The sequence below is a fragment of the Ischnura elegans genome, chromosome 13, assembly GCF_921293095.1.
Source record: "Ischnura elegans chromosome 13, ioIscEleg1.1, whole genome shotgun sequence".
NCBI lineage: Eukaryota > Metazoa > Arthropoda > Insecta > Odonata > Coenagrionidae > Ischnura > Ischnura elegans.
Window position 1 is genome coordinate 7,345,355 of NC_060258.1, and position 27,423 is coordinate 7,372,777.

Here is a 27,423-nt window from a genome sequence, read left to right on the forward strand (position 1 = left end):
CATTCATGAATATTTTTAAACGACTAATTCTACATCATATAAAGTTTAAAGTAATTTTTAGATTAAAAAAGCGCAAATGGAATATGAGCTTGTGCAAGCCGAAGTTGGCCTTAAATTCCGTATCTGGACAAATTATTGAATTAATATTTACGAAAGACAGTTATTTTACAACAAATTGAAAAAAATTATGAATAACAATGCATTGTCTATTTATTTTATCAAATGGAAAGAAAATTGTCTTCAAACGCGTATGTTTGGCCTGTACTATAGGTCTGCTGTTGGCGGATAAAATGGCAACTAGAATCATCGACTCTATACTGAGGTGTGCTTGTATTGTCATATATTAACAAGTAATGTTGTGGATCAATATTTGTTGTGTATGTGTCCACGGAATTTGTAATCGTGTCCAAAATTGTTGAAAATATTCTCGGTCCATTCTATTTCGTCCTGGTATATCTTTCAGGCGATTCATTAATTGTTGGCTTTTATGTTCCTTTCGTTGAGCATTCTAAGGTATTTTCATTTTCTCACATACTCGTAGTGAATGCAGTTTCCTTGCCGGATTTTGTGATGTTGGTCAATGCTGAGTGGATGATTTCTTTGACGATAGACCTGTTTTAAATATTGATTGATATTTTGAAGCGAAAAGATGAGTCACACCAGTGGGATTTTCTCGGATTCTTCTGGAAGGAGTTCAGAGATTGACCATTGCAGACTCTGTATGAAGAATCACGAGTTTTATTACAACATATTCTCTTCGAGTGTAGCGTGCAAAATAACTGTGAAGGATGCCCTACATGATTTAGTCGGTTTATATGTAAGTTACATGTTATTATATACACGGTACATGTTATCGATTTTCTTTAAAATGCTGCTTACTTCATTATGTTTTCCATGATAATTCCTAATGCTGTTGACGTTTAACTTGTTTATTAACCACTCAGATTGCTGTGGGAGATGGCCTGCCCGCTACCATGTGTCCACTGTGTTTGAAGAAACTGACGGAGTTCAGTGTTTTCAAAAAGACTTGTTTAGAGTCAAACGCATTTCTGAGAAAAAGTTTGACGAGAAAATGCTTCAGGGTGAGTACTTTTCGTTTTTTCTTATTTGAAGACTGGAGTAGTATAAATGTTGCACAGTTAAAAGTGACTCTCTTTGGTTTTTGTCTACAATAGTAGGAATCTAAGGAGAAAATGTTTGCTGACAGAAATAGTTACAGCATAAATTCTCAAGGATTATCTCAATATGACTATAGATTAGTCGCTCGGTGACACAATTAGAGAAATATACAATGTTTTACAACTGCCGGTGACCATTAAATCGAATAGTAACTAAAAAGGCACTTCGATTAACGATCAAAAGATAATTTAGCATACCTCTTGTTAATCTACAATTGTAGGGATATGTAAGGCCCTCAAACATGGTTTACGTAAAAGTGATAATAGTCCTATTTCCCATAAACGGTTTTTCCGCACCTGTGAATCCTTGGAAGGGTCATATTAATGTTGGAGTTGGTTTTTCAGTGGCAACTAATGAAGACATTTTGTCTTCTGGCAAAACTGAGTGTGTGCTAAACAATGATATCCTGGTAAGCATAGCATTCAAATGCACTATTTATCAACTGAAAAGGCAATCTACCCACTAGGCTGTACCGCACTACCTTTTTAAGTATTTGATTAGGTAATCGGAGCATGCTAAATTGAACCAACAAATCCCTGACGATTTGCTGCTAAAAAATGAAGTGTCAGAGACCCGGAAATTTTTATGCGTTGTCAAATAAAGTCTCGTATGCATGCAAACATATTTTCTTTCTTTTGTTCGGGGCCTCTTCCTCACCTTTAACTGTGATCTCATGAGGCTAAGGTTATTTATAATTAAGCATCTTTGCTACGTTTCGGAAATTCATTGTTTTTATTCAAGGCATTTCATGGTGGGTACAATGAAGGCATGATGGGCAAAATATTGGAAATTAATTTAAGTGCGCAAAAATTATCCTAGAAAACATATTCATCTATGGGTGTAAAATAAAAGCAATTAGGATTTTTGATGTGATACATCTTATCCGTAATTGCTAACTCTAATTTACATATAAAATATTCCTATATTTGAATATTATTTTTATATTTGCATTTCTGTTAGTGCCTTCATTAAAATTACTTGTATTTTTTGTTATAAAAACAGTTTCTTTAAAAAATCTCTCAGAAAAACTGTATTTTAAAAATGCATTATAAAATTTGAAAGCTTCCTTTAACATTGGTGGTTAGCAATTTTAAATATAACCTTAGTACAAAAAAGTTTAAAGGTTAACTGTATGATATTGGCCTGCAACTTTAAATATGACCTTGGTATAAATAAGTTAAAAGGTTACCTGTGTTGGGAAATACATTTTTAGGTACATTTTTTCATCCCGCATAACAGCCTTCAAAATCGTGGAAAATACATGATATGCAGAAGGTTGCCCCATAATTACACCTGGTCAGATTCTCCAACACCATCTTCGCTGAAATTTCATTGTTCGAGTTTTCCAGGAGCTGTATTATGTATCTCCAAACCGATCAGTGAGGCACCGATCGTTGGGTGGGGCGTCACACTGACTCCTGTTAGCAGTCGTGTGATTCTGTACGAACCAAAGTGGTACAGCACGAACAAGTAAAAGAGAGATCATCGATAGCCGTATGGACACCAAAAATGTATCAGAATGGCCACCGCGTAGGGGGTTTCATTAATCCCCCGTGCACATTGTACATTTTATTTTGTTTTTCCCTCATCAACAAATAAATATGAGGCTTTCTGCAATGTTTAATCTTTGTCAACCTTTGAATAGGCCAGTATAATTTACTTTATCATCAACTATTGATTACCTTAACAAAAATATAAGGTATTGGTTAATAAATATGAAGTCTGCCACCATTTCATGACTTTCTCTCATTGATAATATCACTTTCACTCACTTGGAACAGGCTTTATTTCACTCTATCATAATTTATTTACTCCCTTCACATAATAAAAGAAAAAGATAATTAGAAATAAAATGGAGAAAGAGATAAATTGTCACAAACCTCTTTCATGACTTGGTGATGAGGGGAAAACGAAATAAAAGACACGAATTGCATGGGGTATTCATGGAACCGACTAGTCGGTGGCCGTTTAGACACCTTTTTTGTGTTGGTATGGCTAGCAATGATCCTCTGTTTTCACGTCGGTGCTGCACCCATCATCTTCATAAAGAATCGCAGGACTGCTTACCGCAATTCTCTATGATGTCCCACCTGGCCAATCGGAGCCACACAGATCAGTTTGGAGATACAGAATACGGCCCCTGACCCGGTGGAATTCCTGAGTAACCTTCCACAGATGTCTAAGCTTGGAAAACCTGTGATAACACTTTATATGATATGCATGTGTGGAAAGTTTATTGCATTCTTAATTTTTTGGGGCTATCGACTTTATTAAGGTGTAATAATGTATGATCAAAGTATTTAAATTCCTATTATATATTTTGATGTCAATTTCTTGAAACCTTATTTTTATCTGTTTTGATGACATTCGTGTAGTGATTGTGTAATAATTTGAATGGGATACTGTTATAATTTGTGGATGAATTTTATTCTTTGAGTTTGAAGTGTGGTAGCAGAAATTTTTTCTAAGTACTTATTGGAATGGTTAATGTTTTTTGCTCATATTTTTCTAAAGTGTATTTAAGTTTATGCAGATAACTGTGTTGAGAAATTTTTCATGTAATTGTAGAGTTAAAGATTTTGTTTCCTAGGTGTATGTATTTATTTTGTATTTAGTGGTTCATTTGATTAATAATTTAAAAATCTAGGTGATTAATAAGTTTCTGTCCACCCTATGATAAAAACGGAGCTATGTATCCAAATTTCTAATGGGTTACATATAAAAGGAAGGAAGCTGTCCATCGTTAGGTGCAATTTTTCTGTATAATTGTGGCAGAGCTTGAATCATGATGGTTAAAGTGTTCATCTTCTGAGGTTATGCATGAATGAAGCCAATTTTCAATGTATTCACGTGGGTGCAAGTGCGGACCTGTCAGACCATGTACCATCAAATGGGACAAGTAATAATCAGACAGTGCAATGCCTGGAGGATTTGCGGGCAACATTTGGCCTTTACATTTGATTATTTCCAGCTAGGTTGTAATGGATTTTTTAATGTGAGGTGGATCATTTATATGCTTTATAATTACTGTTGAATCATTGGAAACTCAAGATCCTTGCTTAACACTAAATTACCAACGCATGCAATGGCTTGGTGGGTAACTCCAAACACAAAGCAAACTCTTCTTAAGTTTTCCATTCGTCTTCTTCAAGCAATGCCTCCAATTAAGTTTCTTTGAAGGCTTTTGGTCTTCCTTCAAATGGACGGTCATCATCATTAGAATTACTGTGGTTGAAGCAGTGATACCAATCATTTAACGTTGTTTCTTGTGTAGCAGCATCTCGGTTAACTTAATGGGACTCTTGATGAACTTTATCCCCTCTTTTCTTTTAATGAAAGAAGGAAGTCATTTCCTCCCACAAATGATGGTTAATTGGCTCAAACTTCGAAATTTTCTCACAACACTAAGTATCTATTACCGAGATGTATTCATCATGGTCATCGAGCTGCTTGTCTACCAAATGTCTTAGCTTGAGTCATGATGTTTCTGGTACTTCAAAAACGACAAGCAATCAGTGCTAAAGCCATCTATTGACAGACAGCAGGAACTTTGCATATCGCATAATACATAATTGTTGTATGATTGGTTTAGCTTGTTTTAAGGCTAATAGTATCAGTGTTACTTAAAAAACAGTTTCATAAAAAATATATGGAAAACAAGATGGTTTTGAGGTTTCTTTTCTTTCTGCATAAATATGACACCCAGTATTCTCCTCCAGATTTTATATATTTAAATATTAACAGGAAGTCTAGGACATAATGAATGCATTGAAAACATATTCCACTTGTTTTTCCTCAAGTGTACTGAAGAGAAAAGGTGAAATAGTGATTTTGGCCTAACAAAAGCCACTACTCCAAACATTTTAATTGCGGAAGCAAATGGTGTGTTATAGGAAGAAACTCGATTAATTACTTTATTATCACAAAAATTTGAATCATTTATCTTTAGCTTGATTTCTCGTAATTTGAAAAATGATATATCTGAGTGATCTACATTGTGTATTGTACAGTTTGCATTGAAGAGCCGGCTATCATGGCACAAATAAATTTAAAAAAGACGCTGAATGAACTCGGAATATCAGGGATCTTCCGGCTAAATTTTATTTCAGTCGGCACTGTAGCTTTTCAGTGATTGATTAATAGGTGTGCAGACAACTCTCCATTTTTACATGAAGCCAGATACATTATGTTCAGCATTCTTTTTTGCAATGCTCTAGTGCATCCCATGTATGTGTTTTTGAGGAGATAAGTGTTTTGTCACTGTTACTTTGTCTGCAGAGTTTTGAAAGAGAAGGGGCAGTTGATGACAATTTGGGGCCTTCTGTGGAGACTACGGACTGCATTCAAGACGTGATTGAAAACAATACACAGCTCACTTGCTCAGCCCAAGCCACTGAAATATACATTCCTGTGCCAGACTGCCTACTTCCCAGGGATGACAAGTTGGTAAGTTTTATTCTTATACACAATAAAACCTATATTGATGCACCGTCAGTTGTGCAAATTTCTCAGTCGTATGAAGAAAGATAGTATGTCCGTCATAATAGTAAGTATTTCAACTGGAAGTCACTAACATATATGCAACCGTTAGTGGTTGTACTTTTCTAGTAGTAACACATAAGGTAGAAATTCGAACCATACAAATCTTTTTTCATACAAGTCAATAACAGTTGTACAACGCTGCTAATCTGTTGAGAGAAATGTTTCTTATCCTGTGGAGTAGACTTTTGGATACCCTTTTCAAATATCTGTTTAAGCCATAGGTGGTGGCTATTACCAGGTTGTGTCTCATGATTGCCCTCTTATTTGTTCAAGCCATCTTCCTCCTTTAATTCTACTAAGGAATTAGCATAAATTGTTGTGGCACCTCTTTATAAGCCTAGGTAAAGAAATGATAAAGACAATTCAATGTCCACTGGAACCTTGATCTATCATTCCCGCTGTTGTGCCCCTACTGTAAGTGACCAAAACTCTCATTCAAACCTACAAAACTATCATTGAACGTGATCTTGGTGAAGCAGCTCCCCGTCCTTGTTTGGAAATTAATATTCTAGAGTTTGATCTTTGAGTTGCAAGAATCTCACGATTATTTTGACCAGCTGGAGTGGTCTCACTTAAAATAGGAGTTTTCATTATCGAATGAGGGAATTATTGTTTTGCCATTTTATGTTGAAATGAGATTATTGTTTTGCTTTCATTGGGTGACGCCCATTTTTCTCATATAGTTTCTAGTAGTGAAAGAGGAGAACGAAGGTCACCTCAGTGAGGAGAATAATCCCATGCAGTACACGTCCGATCCAGCTGGAATTTCCAGTGATGTGTCAGACCCATTGACGACTGATGACCTGGTGAGTGTAGTTTTGCCAAGTGTAATCCAATTTTCCTCTGGCACATTGTCATTCCTTTATGCATTATTTATTTATACCTCTCAGCAGAAACGTACTGCATTTTGCCTTGCCTTTTCAATCATGAACAACTACGGAAGAGCTTTCATGTTTGAATCATTAACATTAAATGTAATGAACAGATTTGGTGTATTTTGCCAAACTGACCGTTAAACTCACTGAGCAAGTAAGCTCTCTGTCATCACGGCACTGAGCAGTCATTTGTAATGTGATCATACAAACACATTTTTCACTTCCGTTTACCACAGAGTGGAAGGGGGATTAGGAATTGAGAGTTAAACTGAGTACTTTTGAATTAGGTACAGTGAAACAGATTGATCGTGACATCATGATGTAGCTGCTAGCCAAATTCAACTACATAACTTGCATTCCTTATGAGGGATTGATGTTTATAGGAATCAGATTCTAGCAGATTCGGATTTTGTGATGAAAGTGAAGAGGAATTTATAGTGTAGGCTAGGGATTCAACCTTCTTTGCCAATTTTGAATGGGGTGTTTGACGTTTGCAATGCAAGTTGATTGCCAAAAGATATCAATTTTTAGTGATGTTTACTGATTTTTATTTAGTCTGACTGAATTTTCTGCTGCTGTTATTCATAGTCTTGAAACCATTCCACTTTTAATGAAATATTAAGATTTTGCTTATTCTTAGATTTTTATCTATTTTTTTTAGAAGTTAGTGCTCTTGGCCTTGTTCCCTTTTGGAAATTAATTTTAATGATCGGGGAAGTTCACAACTTAAGAAGCTTTTTATTCCGAAGATTTTCCCAATAAAGTTGTTTCTTCTTCATACTATGACTGTTATTAGATTATTTGAGAACGAATAAGAATTTTACTGGCTGAATCCTTTTGGTTTATTAAGTCAATCTGTTTTCTACAAAGAGGCCAGAATCATTCATCAGGAATAATTTATTTTCTACAGAGACCATGTAATTCAAGCTTTGTTCATGATCACTTTTTATTTGTATACCAATTGATTAAAATGGGTATCCATCGTTGTCCCTCTTTCCAATAGAGTGATCGGGTAACATACAAGTGCTCTCCTGTTAAAGAAGATCAGATTAGCGATGGTGAAGAAGGATATGTACTCAATGATTGCTCTGATGGTGTCTCAAGCAAACTGGTACATCAAGACTCTTCTGATCAGGTAATGCTATAATGATCTTTATTTTGTACTGTATCACCATCATCAGTAAGCAAAACTGAAATTGGTTTCTTACAGCCCTCAATTCCGGTCTAGCATCTGTTCATCTTTTTCAAATAGATGGCCTTCTTTTTTATGTTCTTAATAACGTGGCCCATGAAAAACATACAGCACTATTATTTTCCCTTCTTTCTGTCCACCTCTCCTTTTTGTCCGACTATTGTATTTATAAGGCCATCACATCTAATGAGGTGGCCAATTAAGATAAGGTTTTTAGAAGACTTCCCTTTCCTCCCACTCTTCTTTTTACTTCCTTCTTTTGTTTTCATTTTTTTATCTTTGGTAATCTTCTAGAGCGACACATTTTGAAAGCTTCCAATCTTGACTTTTCTGCAGCTGTCCATTTTGAAACATGGCGACCATTTTTTACTATGCTCGAAATGTAGTATCAGATATACTGTTTCCTTATTTAGGTGTTAATACTCTCTATTGTAGGAGAGTCTTCTTTTTTCTAGTGTTCTCTGTGCCTGTGACATTACACTGACTATTTATTTCTCGCTTCATCATCACTGGTAACTAAGCTTCCTAAAGCATAATATATCAGTCTGTTTGTAAGAATACAGATGTCCTTAAAATGACAAAAGGTATTGTAACCTTCATCAGTGGTGGAGTTTTATACACGCGGTCCCCGACTTTCTTACACAATGCGTTCCCGAAAACTTGTACGAAAGTCGAATGTACGAAAGTCGAACCATTGACTTCCATACTAATTACGGGTTACGTTCCAAAAGAGCGGAATATACGTACTAAAACCTTTTTTTTCACGGAATTCATTTCAATTGACTTAATTTTAATAATATGTTAATAAAACTCCTCAAATCATCTAATTTCTTTCAAAAATACGCAGAAATGCAAATAAAAGTTAAAAAAAACAAGAACTCGGTTGGCTATCGAGTGAAACTTCCTCTTGGCGTTTAAGTTGACATTCCACTTATTACGTCCACTATGAATAAAAGGACATATCAAGAAGCATTACAAAATGTATTTGTTGAACCCGCACTCTGGATACCTTTTAATTTTTACACCAAAATTCGATATTTGGCAGGTGACATTCGTGATCGCGTATATTCCGCTTGTTATTCAAAAAAGACAAAAGACAAACGGAATTCGGGTGATATTTCGTGCAATATCGTTGATGAAGGTTTACATGAATTAAACAGCACTCAAACGAAAAAACACAATTAGAAAGAAGTTCTTACTAGTTTTATTGAAAGCTATTCGATGATGTCCAGTCAACTTCTTTTGAAAAATATCTTCAATGAAGGCTTTCTTCTTCTCTTGATAAAGGAGCCTATAGCAGGCAGTCTCTCTCCCAAAGAAATCATCTAGATTAGAGTCAATTACCAACAATTCCCTTCATTATATACGTTCGTATTGTTCGCATATACTGCCGATACTGCCATTTGAAACAATTGAATGTTGGGATGCGCAATAAACATCGGGGGAATTTTAAAAAAATTACAGACCAACGTCCGAAAGTCCGAATTTAGCGTACGAAAGTCGAGTAAAAGGTGTCAATTTTGAACGTACGAAAGTGCGAATTGTACGAAAGTCGAGTGTACGAAAGTCGAGGACCGCCTGTATTAAATTGTAGAAATTATCATTTGAAGTCTATAATTTTTCATTAATTAAGTGCATTTACTCCTGAAACAATTTGATATGCTTGAAAGCACAGTCTAAATTTTTTGTGCAAATAAGTTGTGAAGGATTCAGTGTTTTCCGGGCAAACTAATATTGTTGTGTGGAAATATACATCATACAAACTTAATTAAGTCACTGAATGTAAAAATACCTCAAGAAAACACCAATTATTAATTTTACATGTAGAGAAAAAATCTTCATATTTACTCATTGAAGTTATGCAAATTTTGTCCTATTAGAAATTAATCCAAAGATTTCTCTTTTTCGTTAACTGAAAATGGGCGTCAGTTGTATCTCGTCTGAGTAAGTTTTTTTTGTCAAAATCCTTGATGTCTCTAAACCAAATTATAAACCAAAATAAACTGAAATTATTTTCTGTTTGTGCCCCTTTTTATTTTCCGTGAATGAAAGCTATTACCTATGGCCTCTGGATTCTCATACATAGTGTTCCCATAATATGAGTTTCTGTTATAATATAAGATGATATCTGGAGAATTACACCTCCAAGAACTGTTGCCCAGAGGATAATGACGTGGATTTTTCAGGAATTTTGCAATGAAAATAAGAAGCATTAGGAGTATAGTTAAGTGGTAAGTTTAATAACAACTATAAACATAATCAATTCCTGACATTAATTACCTTGCCGGATAGTATGAAGATATCCATTTGAAACTAACTTTTATTTTATGCGTGTGAATAATTCTAAAAGCACATCTATGTTTCTGTACCTCATTTGCTAATGATGATGATTGGGGATTTTGTTGCAGCCCAATACCTTAACTGCTTCCCAAGGTGAAAAGGTGGAAACTCAGAGTAGGGGAGATATTGTGGCAGACCTGGACTTGACGCTGATTGGGGCAAAGAAGGAACTATCTCCGGAGGAGAATGCCCAGGTATGTACAGAATCCTTGTAATGGAATGTAATTATTTGTTGCAGGAGGTAAAAATCTAAATGTTTGTCATTTTAAATCATAGGACATTCTACTTTTTACACAGATTCATAGGTAACCCATTTGATTCAAAGTAATTAATTATTCAAACAAGTTATCTTATCTTAATGTAAGCAGTTTTTTTCCTTCGTATGTTGTTCATTTGGTAGTAGTTTTCTTGCCTTATACATTACTATATAAAATCCTGGGACCGATAAACTTAACCTTATTAGCCCTCCAGTGGGGACGTGGGGCACCTTGGTGGTCCAAAGTGTTTCATGTGTGTGCTGTTATTAATGTGATGGCACAAAATACCTGTGATTTTCAGAAGTTACCCATCATTTAGGTGTCAAAAGTATCACATAGTTGCTTGCTAGCAACCGGCACATGCTTAGCATTCAAGCTCTAGCTTTACATGTAAACAAGCTTAACTTTTTTTTCTTCCGGTGAATAAGAAAGAGCTGTCTTCCTGCAATGTAGGAATGTGGATTTCCAGTGGTGCTGTTTATTGAAAGTACACCAACCCTCTTCAGTATTCCTGTTCTCTTTGCTACTCCGATGCACGAGTATTTATGGGCAGTGTAACCCATTCAATTGAAAGTTACAGAGGTCTGAAACAAGTAGGTATTCTTGTCTCTAAAGCAGCTGTTTATTCCTTTTTATGTTGTACGTAATTGTTGTAGTGTACTTGTCTTATATGTTAGTATGTTAAACACTGGTATCATATCTCATGAAGATGTTTATTTGACGATATGAAATCCTAGGACTGATAAATAATAGCTCATTAAGAAAACCACGTCTCAAACTTCAGTCAAACTTTTTAATGTTGTAGTCCATTTGGAGCTGACCACAAATAACCCACACACAGGGTTACATAACCAATGGTTTTAAAAAGAAGTGCAGTTAAACATTCACAGGTCTATTTTATTCTTATAGAGGAAGGAGCGGTATCCCAGTGTTAATGGTGTTTGGCTACTACCTTGAAGTCCTAGGTTTGACATTCGCATGTAGTGCTCTTTTTTCATAATTTTTTTCTACTTATCTGTGTGCAAAATTTTACTTACAAATTGGTTTGTATTGGGAATGTAAAAATTTTAATTTTAGTTTTAAAATAGTTAAGCATTTAAAGAAAAATCAAACAACAATAAAAATGGCATTGCAACATTGTATGAATTATTGATTTATTGTGGTTGTGCCTGCCTGCTGTTCATCTTTGTCTCCATTAATTTCACTGAAGAAATTAGTTTCATGTGTGGAAATATTTTTCTGAGATGCGGCAGCATCAGATTTTATCCCATTTTTTTCACATGGATGCCTAGTTTCAATTACATTATTTTTGTTTTTTCCTCTCCAAAGAAACCTTAATATATTTATGGCATTGCATGAATAAAATGACATCAATTGCAGAGTTAACAAATCAAAGTTAACAGATAATATTACAAGGAAGGCATAACATATATGAAAGACTGTTCCTGAAAAGATAGGCTAGATTCCTGTATATGAAAGACTGGTAAAAGAAGTAGGCAGACATTTATTTTTTAACCCTTAACCAGTGACGTGCAATTCTTGTTACACTACCAGTGACGTGCGGTATGGGAGACTGCAATAAATCAAAAATTCATAAAATGTTGCAATGCCATTTTTATCGTTTTGTTTGATTTTTTCTTTAAATGTGTAACTATTGTAAAACGTACATTAAAATTTTTACATTCCCAATACAACCCAAATTGTAAGTAAACATTGTTATTTGAAACAGGATCAAAAAACTCATGCCAAAAACACTTGAGTTAAAATTATTATTGTGTTTTTTATTATTATGTGTCAATATTTTGCCAGATCTAAAAATAAGGCCTTTAATGTTAAAGTTGGAAGGCTAAGTAGTAAGTAGCCATGAAGTTTATCCTTCTTACTCCTTTTCTGAATGCATTATGCAGGCGATCAAATCAATTACTATTTTTTCCTATGACATCTAACAACAAGTAACAACAGCAAGTTACTTGATAACAGCAAGTTATTTGTTACGTTTTATGTTTTTAGGAAGTAGGTTTTTTGGTGCTCACAAATACTCAGAAGAAGTCCAGAACTTATGCCACTCCTGAGTTCAATCATTTGTCTTTCCAATGCACTTAATTCTTCGATTTTTTGGAGATTAATTGAGTGTAGCTAGTTTATGGCACTATGTACCATTAAGTTCTCATAGACTACAGTTACCAAGTTCTTGGTACTATGTCGTTATAAAGGCATCAACCTGAATGATAAATCAAAATATGAAAGTGACGAATGATTGTTAGCTGAGATAGAAATTACAAATTTTGTCAAAATATTTTCCTTAATGTTTACATACCTGGTTTCTAGAGATGGACACAAATATTAACAACTGAGCTCATTGGAAAAAATAAACTTAATGAACACACTGCCAAAGTTGAAGGGCAACTGGGGAAGACAAAGGTCAAACAATAGCTACCTCCTGAGAGAAAAACTACTTTGTATAAATGGTGAAAGTGGCAGGGCCTACTCAGTTCATTTTCACTTCCTTTTCCATGGACCCTTTTCAGGTCTAAAAGATGTGGTTACATTGTTACCATATTCAAATGTAATCTGATATTTTCCTCAGCTCAACTATGAAGTTTAAAAGTATCATTTCTTCCAAGAAGTTACAGTAACAAATGAATGTCTAATCCTCATTAGAGTAAAGGCTTGTCAAGGTTGGACAATGTGCCTTCTCAGATTATTTTTATAAGTTGCACAACATTAATTAAGTAAAACGCGTTCATGAAATTTTTGTCAATAAAAATCGAGAAAGTTAAGTTGTGTCGACATGTATCCAGTACTTTTATGTGTTCTATAAAGCAACGATCAAGTTATCCCAGCAAGGATGGGTAAGTTCTGAGAATTCCTTAAATATTCTATTTCAAAAGTATATTTTTCTTATCGAGAGAAAAAAAACCTGTAGATAATTTCTTTTTAATTTTGGAACTTATTATGCACAAGATTCATGTCATAAATACTTACTTAGTATAGAGAAAGCAGTTACCACAAGCATTTCGTCATACTTGAAGGAGGACCCAACACAGACTACCAGAGTAGTGTAAAGGGATTTTTTTAACAACAAAGCAAGCAAAAAGCCATGAATTTTAAGTTTATGTTATAAATGTTTTGTGGAACCATATTTTTGTCGCAAAATTTTCTAAAATCTTATGAAACATATGAGTTTAGGGAATTTTCAATATCCCTTAGGATATTTTTCAATTAGTTTTTAGAATCCTCATGACTATTGTAAACCTGCAAATTTTCATAAGAGTGGGATGAAAAGTATGGCTGAGACAAATTATTTCCCTCTGGAGGTACAAGCCCCTGGAGACCACATTCATTAAAAACTGCAGTTTCACCCAAATATCAAATGGTCGCAATAAAGCTGTAAGATAGCCAAGAAGTATTTTACAATGTTTTATTCCTACATGGAAGGATAAAAATTGCCATGTTTGGTCAAAATCCAAGTTGGTGGGGGTCATGCCTGGATGAACTGGCATGAAATGAGCCATATGGGAAAAAGAGGCTCCATGACATCAGTATAAACAATTTACGATGGACGATTTGCAGTATTCCTTAGCAGTATTGTGTAGCAGCTTCGTTTGTTTTTTCATTGTGTAGCAGCTTTGTTTTTTTCCTTCCAGGCTCACAGCCCAAGTATCTTTATCCTTTTCATCAATGTTCAACCCATTTACAACCTTTTCTAATATTTCCATGTTTTCATGGCTAAAGCCCGTATGACACTTGCCAATTTATTGGCCAATCCATTGGATATTGGATTGTGGACCCACTGACACACACCAATTTCTAGCCCAATCTCCGTTTCACAATATTGGGCACAATTTCTTGGCCAATCTAGATTTTAGAACGGGTTCTATTTTCTCGAGGCCAATCTCCAATCAGAACTCAGTCTTGTCGACTCCTAGTGGCCAAATCTAGAAGCTCGTTGCAAAGCATTTCACCTCGGAATTTTAATATCATATATAAAAACTTTAGAAGCATAGCAATCCATGGAATAGCTCAAATAATTAATATGTACTTTGAGAGAACATAAATTCACAAACATCAACTGTCTAAAGTGGGTAATTCGGAAATAACATTTCGTATATTTAATGAATAAAAACGTCGTGATTCTCCTCGATTGCGTCTATATTTTATTTAAATTACAATTATTAAACTATTTTTCATGATTTGAGCGCTAAAGTTTCGGGTGAAAGTCCCAATTGATGACACAATCTCTGTTTATTCGATGAACATATTCCAGCCAAAACGAGCCGCTACGTTATCTTGGCTCACCTATGAGATCACAATATTTCCTATCTCTCATCATTCAAGGAACTCATCCGAATGAAATTTCGAGCAATTCGAAAATATCTTTGCAGCCCCTCGAAATAGTTATTAAATTTACAATTATTATGCCACCTTCCATTCTGTAGCTCATTGGCAATCAATCTGCGTCTTGAGATGCTCTTTTGTCATTTTGTGTTATGTGGCGTTCTCTAGTGGGGTATTAGAACACTATAACGGCCAATATTGGTGTAAATATTGGTACGTGTCATACGATGCCTTAAGCCCAATATTTTAACCAATATTGCGCGCCGATATATTGGCCAATAAATTGGCAAGTGTCATACGGGCTTAAGGTGAGCTCATTTTCTATGCCAAAGTATAGTATTTGAAGCTGCTCTGCTAAGTATTCCCTATTCCATGTTGTCTTTTTCTTTAGACATCATTAGTTTCCAAGGTAGCTTATTATGTCAATTCGATTTATTCCTAGAATATTTGATAATTTACTGGATGTAGTGGAGATGAATGGGAGGCCAGACCTCATGACTGGTTTTCTTGTTTCTCTTTCTTGTTTAATGTATTAAGGATTGACATGTTTTCATCATAGGGTTTCTTAAGAGCAGGATGGATGTCTCTTTTACTGTATCCATTCTGCCTAAACGATTGGTGAAGGTGTTTCAAATCACTGGGTAAGCTCTCTTCATTGGCTATGGTTAAGGTGGACTGAATTAAATTTTCAGCATCCCGTTGGATGGGATGGTGATGACTCCGCCCATTCAAATAGATATTAATATGAGTGGGCTTTTGGTTGTCCAGGCATCTGCTATCTTCTTGATGTATTAGAATTTCAGGGAACGGCAGACATCCATTTTTCTTCTGCTCCATAGTGGACTTGATTTTGTGGCTTTTTCTATTAATTTTCTTGAGGTTTACCTTCTGCCCATGTGGCCAAACAATGAATGTGTCATTCATGTAGCAGTTTCAGTATTTAGGCTGTTATGAGTTACTGGGTAGAGTTTTCTCCTCAAAATCCTCCATTAAAAATGTGCCATGGCTGCATCGATGTTTGGACTTAATCCAATGTGGATGCCTTCCATCTGCTCAAAGAACTTTCTATCTTTCATGAAGTATGTTGTTATCCTCTCAAGAAGAAATAGTTCTACTATATTGATTTGGAAGGGTATACTCGGGAGCTGAAGCATGTCTCTAAAGGGAAATCCTTTGTAGAGATAGGTACAGAGTTTCAAAGCTCATCATGATGTCACTTTTGTTGACCATGCAGATGAATTGTTGGTCCATCACTCAATGCCCTGAGGACTATGGCAGAGCTAGCCATTGAAACGTTGACTCTGGCTGAACAGCTCACCTGATGACAAGGCCGTAGCCAGAAAATATTTTCGGGGGGTTTATGGAATAGTAGACAAAAATAAAATATACATATTTATTATAAACCCTTAAAGGAAAATATAAAAATATTATTATAAAATTGAATTTAGCCTCCTAGTTTTTTTTGCAGCGACCAAATGAATTAACTCCTTGGTATCGTTGTCAATTCTGGGGTCCCTCAGGAGGTCCATAAGTCATTCACCTTTCTTCTAATTCACAGCACTATTATTTCACACGCTGCACTACAACTACGCACACTGCATCTACAAATTTGCTTAGATAATTATTGACTTGAGTCGCATTGGACTACTAGATATCCCTGCGCAGCTATACAAAGCCAAAGTCGGTTAGGCAGTTCATAGATCAGTATTGTTAGTTTTTTGACCTCCGAGGGTCACTATGGGGGTCAAAGGTCATAGAGTTAAACGTCGGACCTTCATGACAACCAACGTGTCAAACCATAGGTTTTGAAGGGTGCCAAAGTCGGTTAGGCAGTTCATAGATCCGTGTTGTTGGTTTTTTGACCTCCGAGGGTCACAATGGGGGTCAAAGGTCATAGAGTTGAACTTCGGGCCATCATGACAGCCAACGTGTCAAACCATAGGTTTTGAAGGGTGCCAAAGTCGGTTAGGCAGTTCATAGATCCGTGTTGTTGGTTTTTTGGCCTCCGAGGGTCACAATGGGGATCAAAGGTCATAGAGTTAAACTTTGGGCCATCATGACAACCAAAAAGTGGAACCATGGGTTTTAAAGGGTGCCCAAGTCAGTTTTGCAGTTCATAGTTCCGCATAACAGATTTTTTTGATCTCCGAAATTCATAATGGGGATCAAAGGTCATAAAGAAAATATGCAATGCGCTTACCCCCCTTCCTTCCAAAAATTTTCCATTTCCTCGCAGTGCTTTCCGGCAGGCTTCCCATGCCATCTTAGCTTCATGCCGAAGTTGATCATTTATTTCTCTAAACATCATTTTGATTTGCAGCTCAAAGTGGAAGACAAAACTCCGTTTAAAAAGATATTGGCTATGTCCGAAACCATAAGGTAAAACGTAAAAGAAATGGATAAATCCAGCTTTTATTTTGATTGTATCATGCGTTGTGATAAATATTTAACCATTAAAGAGAAATATCATTAAACGACAAAATTAATAGGATTATAAACTGAAATGTGAACATGTAGTATACATTGGGCTAGTCAACCATCCAATTGCAGAGATGGTTTTGATTGCCATGCTTTTCTTCTCGAAGCTGCAACATTACACTTTCTAGGGCTTCAAGTTTAGAATATTTAAATTTTGTTATATCGCACACCTGGAATTGTCCAGTTCACGCTGCGCGGACAATAGTGCTCAGCGGCAAAAGCATCTTAATGGAAAGGCCAAGACATAGCAATGAGACTGTTGGGTGTTATACCCAACCGATTTGCAAGTTTGAATGTGAAGTGAGGTCCTGATAAATTTGCAGACAGTAATGTTTGCAGGACGAGGGTCAGTCAGAAGGTTGCGGTCTTTACAGTCAAACTGGGACTTTTTCTTAACTACTTATTTAACATATCTTTAGGACTTTCATGGGAAAAACTCGCAACCCTTAACTTGAGCGATACCAATGGAGGTCTAATACTTAAATGAAAAGCGGCATGAATGGGTTTTGCTATTTGCTTGTTGATCTTTAAAACCAATGGGATTTCAGCGTAGTTATAAAGAAAGTCCTATGTGGCGTTAGACCTCCATAAGACCTTCTTTGCAGAGAGATGTAGTGGAAAAATGTGGACACAGAGTCGGGAAAAAGGATGTCTAGGGAAATAAATAATCAAGAACGGCGTAAAACTAAGAGGGTAAGGGAGGCTTGTCGGAAAAGGCAGTGGATATGTGTACACCACTCACTTGGTCACCCTTCAAAACCTTTAGTTGGGGAAATTAGTTTTCCTATTATTTCAAAACATACATATATGACCTTTGACCCCCCCTTATGACCCTCGATGGTAAAAAAATCGACAATATGCAAACTGCTACGAACTGCCACACTGACTTGGGCACCCTTTAAAACCTATGGTTCCACGCTTTGGCTGTCATTATGGCCCGACGTTTAGCTCTATGACTTTTGGCCCCCATTGTGACCCCCGGAGGTCAAAAAACCAACAACACGGATCTATGAACTGCCTAACCGACTTTGGCACCCTTCAAAACCTATGGTTTGACACGTTGGCTGTCATGATGGCCCGAAGTTCATTCTATGACCTTTGACCCCTATTGTGACCCTCGGAGGGCAAAAAACCAACAATACGGATCTATGAACTGCCTATCCGACTTTGGCACCCTTCAAAACCTATGGTTTGACACGTTAGTTGCCACGATGGCCTGACGTTTAACACTATGACCTTTGACCCCCATTGTGACCCTCGTAGGTCAATTAGTGAATAATACGGGTATTTGGACAATACCAATGACTTGGGCACCCTATAAAACCCATAGATCGACACCTTTGTCGGTATGCTATTCTTTTTGCCACCCTTATGACCTTGACGGTGACCTTACTGGGTCAACGGTTGAATTTTCGTAAATAAAATTGTTATTTTCGGGTTTTTCGGGTCCGAAACCATAAGAATTGACACCTTGGTCAATGAAATTCAGACATTTTTCTATCTCGATTTTTTTAACATTGAAACCCCATAAGGCAAATTCAAATTTTTGGTTTGGACCCAAATTGTGAGGTCAAATGGTCAAAATTTTAAAATTTTGCTTTCACTCAACAACACTTAGGACCTTTTCCCATAAGTGTGCCAATTTTCATGAACATAGCTCTACGGAAAGTTACTAAAATTACAGGTCAAAAATGACACACGACACTTGGGACAGTCTGTATAATATCGCTGTGTGAGCACCAAGCGAGCATAAAGTATGTATTTATTTTTTTTCATTTTGGGGGGATCTAACCTCCTTGCTACAGCCTTGCCTGATGAAAATGACCTATTTATTATTTTCGATGTAGGTGACTTGTTTATCTCTTTTACTTTCTGCATAGATCATCAAAGAAGAGAAGGCAGCTGATGACAATGCGGAATCTTCTGCTGGCACAAAAGAATGCATTTGAGATACGATTGAAGTTACTTTGTAGATTGCATGCTCCGTTCAAATGACTGAAATATGCATTCCCGTGCAACACTGCCAATTGCCCAGAGCCAACATTGTGGCAAGGTTTATTCTCATCTAGGAGTAGAATGACCTTTATTTGAGTAAAATTGTTTGTTGTGTGACAAAATTAGGTTTGCATTGAGTGTATGTATGGATATTCATGGGAAGCCACCCTCAAATGTGCGAGTTTCTGTTTTAAAACCTTTCCAGTGCACTACTATATGGCAACACTATACACTACATAGCAAAACTATTGAGATCTCAATCTATTTTCATGTTAATCAATCTTTTTTGTACAACATAACTATTCTTCTGAAAGAAAAGTGTTTCATTCCATTGAGTAGGCCAGTGGTGAACTTTATTTAGTGTACTTTCAAGGTAAGTCTTCGCTATGTCAGAAAGCCTTAACGCGAATCTTTTTTCCCCTGATTAGATCCTTGTTGTACATTCTTGCTGTTCTTCTCATAGAAAGGTGATGCTTCCCATTCTTTTAATTATGTTTAGCTTTGGTTGAAACCTGCATTTATATTAGTTCTTTTCTTTGAGTCCTATTCCATTTACCTCTTTGTTAAGCCAATCCCAATATCCATCTGCATAGAAGACAAATATGGCTTCAGTAATTAGAATGGCATGATTGTATGTGATACAGTGGTTGGCTACTGTTGATTCCCTCAGCGTATCTTATGCAATGTTTGTGTTCTGATATCTTGGTTTCAATAGTTCTTCCAGTTTGACCAATGTATATGTCTCCACACTCATGAGTCACGTGATAGTTGCCAGAGGTCTTTAAACTCCACACTTTGGCTCCATAGGTTTTCAGGAGGCATTTGTATTGTTTCAATGTTGCCATTTTTAGGAAATGCATGACAATTTCCCTGAAATAGTGGAAGGAAATGAAAGAGCAAAAACGAGAATTGGCATCAAGACTTCCAACATCTTTCATATCCATTGAGAATGTTGAAACATCTGAGTTTGTGAAACTGGAAGAACAAAATTTACCACCCATGAGTTCCACGTGAGGATGTTTGCTAGCTGCCACTGAATCTAGCAAATATAGAGTCATTCCACTCCAAGTGGGATGGAAAAACACCTGTCAAATCAGCAAGTGTATTAGAGTCAGTCTTAAGAATCTCAGGCATACACACTATCAACCAGCTTGAGTGGTCTCCACTTAAGGACAAGGTTTTATTATTATAAATTATCATTTAAAAGGTTATGATTATATTATATTGCATTTATTGAGTGACACTAAAAATTATCTTTTAGTGCAATGTAAAAGGGGAGAACGAAGAGCTCCTGAGTGGAGGGAATTATCCTGCATTTAACTCGTCGAATACAGGTGGACTTTCAAGTGAGACTTCTGATCCTCTGTCAATCGATGGCTTGGTAAGTGAACTTTTTCCGTTTTTAGCAAAGTTTTACTAGGATACAAATCTATCCTCTGTGGATAATGGCCAACATTATTTATCAACAGCACATATCTTTTGCCCCACAAGGTAGTGTAATCGGCTTGCTATTGTTCATTACATTCATGTTTGACCTTTGCTTGGAAATTAGCAGTAAAATACATTTTTTTGATGATGGAGATGTCATATATGATGGAGATTCTTTGGTGTACAATATCACTCTCATTTTACCGAAACGATAATTTTATTCTTCTCCTCATACCTCCATCTAATTATGGCCTCACCAAAATTGCTTACTGTAATCTGGTAGTAGCATTAAAAATTACTGTTATATGTAAAGGCAACCAATTCCTGTTCATATGATGATATAAATCTAAGGTTGTACCTTAGTTAAGACATAGGTTGGGTGAACAACTGATCAAATGATTTTCTTAAATAAGTACGGCTTCTCCCAAAGCAGAAGAGTTGTTGCTTTGTTTACACTGAGATTTACTTTGTTGACTATGATGTTTTACTTTACAAAAATATTGCCTTGTTTCAAAATTTAGGCTGTATTCTTTATACAACAGGAATTATAACCTTTTCAGGGTTGTAAATACTTTTATTGTATCTCGATTCTATGGACAAATTTTCCACTGGGAAATAGAATTTCTATCTTCAATAATGTTTCTTAATTTTTTGTGAAACAGAGCATTACATCGATGATAACAAATGGTAAAAAGAATTACATCAATGGCAGAGTTATTGCTCAGTCTAGAATGAAACTAATTCAAAGGCTGTCTCTTTGTTGAATGAAATGAGAAAGTGTTTATTGCTGTGAAGGTATGGACATGAGTTCCATTTTCTAAAAAGAAATATTTGTGCAGAAAATTTCAAATTTTGATTATTGGTTTTTAATTCAGTTGTAGATGATAATTTCCTAAAATATTGTTGATTTTCCTGAGCATTCATGATTAATATGATGATTCTTACTTTTAGCCTATGTTTACCAAGGATGAAAAACTGATTGATAATTGGAAAATGACCAAAGACTCCACAACTAAGGCTACAGGTGAGTAAACTCTAGGGCTTTCAATTACATAAATATATGTAGAAGTTGTTGCAAACTTGTTGAAGGATGAAGGACGTAATTTAGTCATCCATGTGTAATTTTTGTTTACTTAAGTTTACATGTCACTTACATATGAGAGAATATTTATCTTTACATTTGTGTGGTTATGGATTTCTAATACAATATAAGCTCGTGTAAGAGACGCACCTCTATTTTGAACACCGGAGATAAAGAAAACAATTTTTGGCATTTTTTCTATCCTATTGCACGGTGTTGTGGACTTTTGCCTAGACTTTCGACAGTCATCAAAGTTTCCACTTTCAACACTAATAATTCACATGGAATTTTTCAGCTAAATTTACATGATATGTATGGTGCTCGTAGATGAGTAGGTATCCACTTGTAGTCTTAACCTTATGATACTTACTTGTGATGGTCGGATCGGATACCTCAGATCCAAATATCCACAAATAATGCCCTTCATCTTAATGTACTTTGGATCCAAATTCGTCCAATGCGTTACGCGGGAACAATCGAAACTTTTTTCATCCCTACCTGTCTCACCTGCTGACCTAGTTCAGTCTACCAGCTTCAATTCTCCCAGTTTCTGGAGCCAAATGCTAGGAAGATATCTTGGAACTCAGTAGGTGAGTCACCTACTGAGTTCCAAGATATCTTGATAGCTTTCAGCAATTGTATGATTGTATGACATGCATGAGGTTCAAAAATGAATGAGACATTACAAGATGGATATCTGACTCCGTTTAAGTATTTTAAGCTCTTATTTATTGACACAAAGATTTATAGACATAAAAAGGCTACTAATATTCAAAATAGTCCAAACAGCACGATTTTGGAAGAAGAAAGCACAGCATGAGCGCATTCAAACAAGACAAGATGGACTGGTACCTTCAGGCAATGCAAACTGCGTATATCACATTCCTGTGTCTTCGCCCCTTTTGCTTTGAAGGCAACAACGTCACATGCAAAATCGGACGTGTTCTTTCCCTGCTCCTTTGCTCATAGCCTCGTTGCTTGGAAGATGGAGGGATCGTGCTCCTTCCCCTCGATCTCTCCTTCTCTATAATATGACTATGAAGGAAAGTATAATTTACTTTTTATTGCTGCCTTTCATGATGAGATTCTATATCATCATTGTAAACATTCAAATGCATAGTCGAAAAACGAAACAGATACTCTCTAGTTTCAAAATCACAGAAACATGTTAAACGTGATATGGAGGCATACGGAAAGAGTACATAAAGCAAATATTGAGTAAAAACGCTTAAAATGCAATGCAAGGTATAGAAACTAGTATTTGGCCAGCCAAACGAAATGAAAATCAAGTCTTTGCTCACGAAGGCTATTGACGCCAATGTAAACAGAATTTTGCTATCATATTCAAGTATCTTGAAGGAAAATTCTGCATTATAAACGCATAAATAACCTAAGAACTTAACAGTTAGCTTGTATACAAAATCAACATAAATTATGTCAACCTGTTCAACTATGTTGTAATTGTGTAACTACTGTGTTGTAATTATCACATGACTGATAGAGTTAAACGTCAAAATATAAGTAAGCCATCAATACCGACTCGATATATTTCCAGGGAAAAGACATATATTACGTGTCTGGTTATTTATTGAAACGCGCCTGTCTGCTACTGTGTTCTCACCAAAAAAATCGTTCCCATTCATTTCCGTAACCCAAATATCTTCATATTTCAACTTCAATAACAGCCGGTGCAGCCATATTTAAACATCCGTAAAGGACACTTTAGCCCTAAAGTGAGCTCCCGTTGGGCACTTTACGGTAAAGTGACGAGTTGGCCATTTTTCTTCTAAAGTGGCGTTTATGAAACGGAAAAAGCAGACTCTAGCCCGGCTAAAGTATACTTTAGCCTAAAGTGCAGTCTATGAATCGCACCCTTAGTCTGAATAAATTGGGTTGTTGGATATCCTAAGACTGTAATGAATATATTTTTCATTTGAATATTCTTGTGTCCTTTTGCATTTGCTGCATACGTTAACCTTTTGCTGTTGGAATTTAGTAGTCATATACCAACAGTCCACTCGGAATTTATTTTTTAAATACCTTAAATGGAAAAGCATGCTGATGGAGTGTGACTCGACTTCCACGTGAAAGTGCTCAAATGCTTTCTGGTTATGAAAATGAATTGATAAAAAAATTCGAAATCCCTACTATTTCAATATGCTTGCTTGCATCTCATCATGAAGTTGATCAGAAAATGATTATCTTTGTCAACCTGGAAAATGTAATCGCTACCCCTACAACTTTTTTTACTTTTATCCTGAAATAGAGAAAAAGAGGAAATTATTTAATTTTAACAAATTTTATTTTTTAAATCAGACTTAACTGTGATTGCTGACTAGACTTGATTCATGGTTGGGGCATTCCTTCTTTTTCAAGAAAAATGTGCTGCGAATTTTGAAATAAAAGCGCATGAATTGTGGCCTCTTCCATGGAATATGTGATATCAGTTGCTACGTAATTTATGAAAAATATTTACTTTTTGATGTCGAAAGTAGTAGATGGTAAAATTAAACTCATATTGAAAGTCTGTAACTATTTTATCAATCAATAAGTTACATTCCTTAAAGATTTAAATATTTGTTGTTCTCTCGCATAGAAGGATAAGGAAAACATTATTTTCTCCTTAACTATTCTCAAAAGAAAGATTTTTGTCTTTTAAAATATCAACTTAATGAACATTACGATGTGTATAACCAATAATCACTGAACACATTTTTGTCTTTTAAATGAAAAAAGAATTTAATGGGTCTTATTCGTTTTTCTTAAGCAATTTAAAGCTTGATGTGTGATGATTTTTTATGCCTGTTTGTCCTTTTTGGGCAAACTTGTAGCAATATTGAAATGACCCAAAAAGACCAACACCTATTTTACTTGCATAGGAGTATTTTGAAAACATAATTCTCTCTTAAAGTATTCCTAAATGAAAAATCGTTTGCCATTTTAAATATCGGCTTTTGGGACATTACAATATTCAGAACATAAAATTACTAAACACTTTTGTCTTTTGAATTTTTATAGGGGATGATTTTTTTCATCAACAATTTTAAGCTAGATATGTGATAATTATTGATGCTTGCCTTTCCTTTTCGGACATAATTGAACCTATATTGAAATTGCCAAAAAGAGTGACATCTTTTTCATGTGTTAAGCAGCCAGCAAAAATATTAATTAAAGGGAATAGGTTTCTTTCTATCAAATGGTTTTTAAAAATTGGGTCTGTGAGTCCTAGATTTCCTGTCTGACTCAGAAAATTGAAGTACGATTTTCTTTTCTAGGGATATCAACTCCTGACAAAGTGCTGATGGAAACAACATCAACTTCATGTGTGCTGAAGGAAAGAAATGTAACAATCGATCTTAACCATGACTTTATTGCTCCAGCAGTATCATTGACAATCAGGCAATCCAACACTGTAACATCCCATGTAGGTAAAGGAATGAATGTGATGGATAAATATTTGGAAGAGGGCAGTGCTCATCATGCTGAGAAGATAATGTCTGACTCAATTCCTGATGATGGACACAGTTATAAGAAACACATTCCAGCATCTAATAACGGTGGAAATGGAGCAACAATGAATGTTGTTGGGTGTAGAGGTGATGCACCAAATATCAGAGATAGCCTTAGGATAATCAGAATAGGTGAATGCAAAAGAAGTGGCATTGAGGCAGTCATGGGAGACAAAAAAGAGATAAGTAATTGCTTCATCGAAAATCCTAGTAATGGTAAAAATTCAAACAAAAAGTTATATTATTGCTCCCACTGCAGATATGGATTCAACACCAAAAGTGATCTGATCAAACACATGGAAATTCATTTCGGTGCCAGCAATTTGGATCTTGATGCAGAATCATCTATGGGAAAAAATGAGTGTTTAATAATCCCTGCATCAAGTGATGTGAGTAATAATTCTTGTGAGTCATCCACCTCCGAGACATTGAAAGGATTGAAAAGGAAAAGACAAGTGCCGATGCATAAAGTAAATACTCCTGTTGTAAAATCCTCATGTGGAATGAAAGAGAAGAAAACTCTGGGAGGAGTGAGAAGCATTGATGGAGATGGGCAACCACACGCACAGAATGAGTCCACTTCTTGTGCTGGAAACCTCCAAAATGATGCAAGAGGATGCACAAAAGGAGGGCCTTTCAGTTGCAGCGTGTGCGCAGAGTCTTTCACTCTGAGAAGCAGTCTTAACAGCCACATGCGTGCACACGCAGGAAGAAAACGTTATCCGTGTACAATATGCAGCAAGTCTTTCACGAAGACTTCTGGTGTCACTGAACACATGCGCATTCACGCAAAAGAGAAGCCTTTCTTGTGCAAGACGTGTTTTAAATCTTTCACCAAGAGTTATCAACTAACTAACCACATGCGTACGCACTCAGGGGAGAAACCCTTTGCATGCAGCGATTGCGCAAAGTCCTTCACCAGAAGAGACAACCTGATCCGCCACTTGCGCATTCACTCAGGCACGAGACCATTTACATGCAACTTGTGCTGCAAGTCTTTCACTTCGAGTTCTTCTCTCACCAATCACATGCTAAAACACTCAGGGGAGAGACCTTTTTTGTGTAATAATTGCCAAAAGTCTTTCACTAGAAAATACAGCCTCATGCTCCACTTGCGTATGCATGCAAGAGAGAAATCTTTTTCATGTAATCACTGTGCAGAGTCTTTCTCTTGTAAGAGCAGCCTCAATCAACACGTGCGGACACACAAAGTAAAAAGACCTTATTACTGCAAAATTTGTTCCAAAAACTTTGCTGAAAGTAGTACCCTAAATGCACACATGCATACACATGCAGAAGTGAAGCCTTTTTCATTAAATGATTGTGCAGTCTTTCTCTAGAAGGAGCAACCTGCTGATACACTTGAATACAAATACAAAGAAGAAACCATTCCCATGCAAGGTATGCTGTAAATATTTCATTCAAGGTTCTCTCCCTCAGCAATCACATGGTAGCACACTTGGGATAGAAAGCATATATTGATATTATCCCTGCTATTATTGTGAAAAGTCTTCTGCTTGAAAGGGCTGCTTTGTCTCGAATTTGCATACACACAATGGAGAGAAATTTTATTCATAATTAATTCGCTCAGATCTTTCTCTACAAGGAGTCGTACACTGGCTTGCACACACAGGAATCAAACCTTTACCTTACAGAGTTTGCTCCAGGTGCTTCACTATTTTTACCAACTGCTGAACGACTTTTCCATAAGGATGATGCATATAATTTTTTATACATCTGTGACCTTTAGGGTATAGTGCTGCTGTGAAGTTAGAATAAAGGTATCGGTAGTATTGATCTTATGCATTGTGTAATTTAGCCTCACTTATGCTACTCCAACATAAGAAACTATGTTCATGAATGTAGTTTTATGACAAACTTACTCAGTGTATTTAAGAAAATTATCATTGTGCGTGTTTGCTTTATTTAGGCTAATTGTCTTTCTGTTAGTTTATAACATAATTAATCTTGGTATCTCTTACTTCTATGTGTTTGGGCATTTATTAATATAACAGAAAACAGTATTAAAATAATATCAATTAAAATCTGACATATTGGAAATGAATTCATTAGAAATTTACGATTCCTTGCACACATGGCATGCATCAAATATCAGTGAGAACAGTTCGTTGCAATGGGGGATAGGTAATTGGTGGAATGCAATCATCACAGAATATTTCAAAGATAAGGGAATTCCATTCAATTTCCA

General features: G+C 35.9%; 1 protein-coding gene across 1 annotated transcript; it reads left to right on the forward strand.

Moving 5' to 3' along the window:
- The first annotated feature begins 76 nt into the window (after positions 1 to 76).
- LOC124170429 (zinc finger protein 774-like) lies at positions 77 to 27,011 on the forward strand. The gene is made up of 9 exons (XM_046549150.1): positions 77 to 103; positions 1,026 to 1,082; positions 5,458 to 5,625; positions 6,405 to 6,527; positions 7,600 to 7,731; positions 10,197 to 10,322; positions 20,458 to 20,577; positions 21,576 to 21,648; positions 24,981 to 27,011. Exons 1-9 carry the CDS (start codon positions 77 to 79, stop codon positions 26,552 to 26,554), a joined length of 2,400 nt encoding a protein of 799 aa, XP_046405106.1. The 3' UTR covers positions 26,555 to 27,011.
- Positions 27,012 to 27,423: the final 412 nt, after the last annotated feature.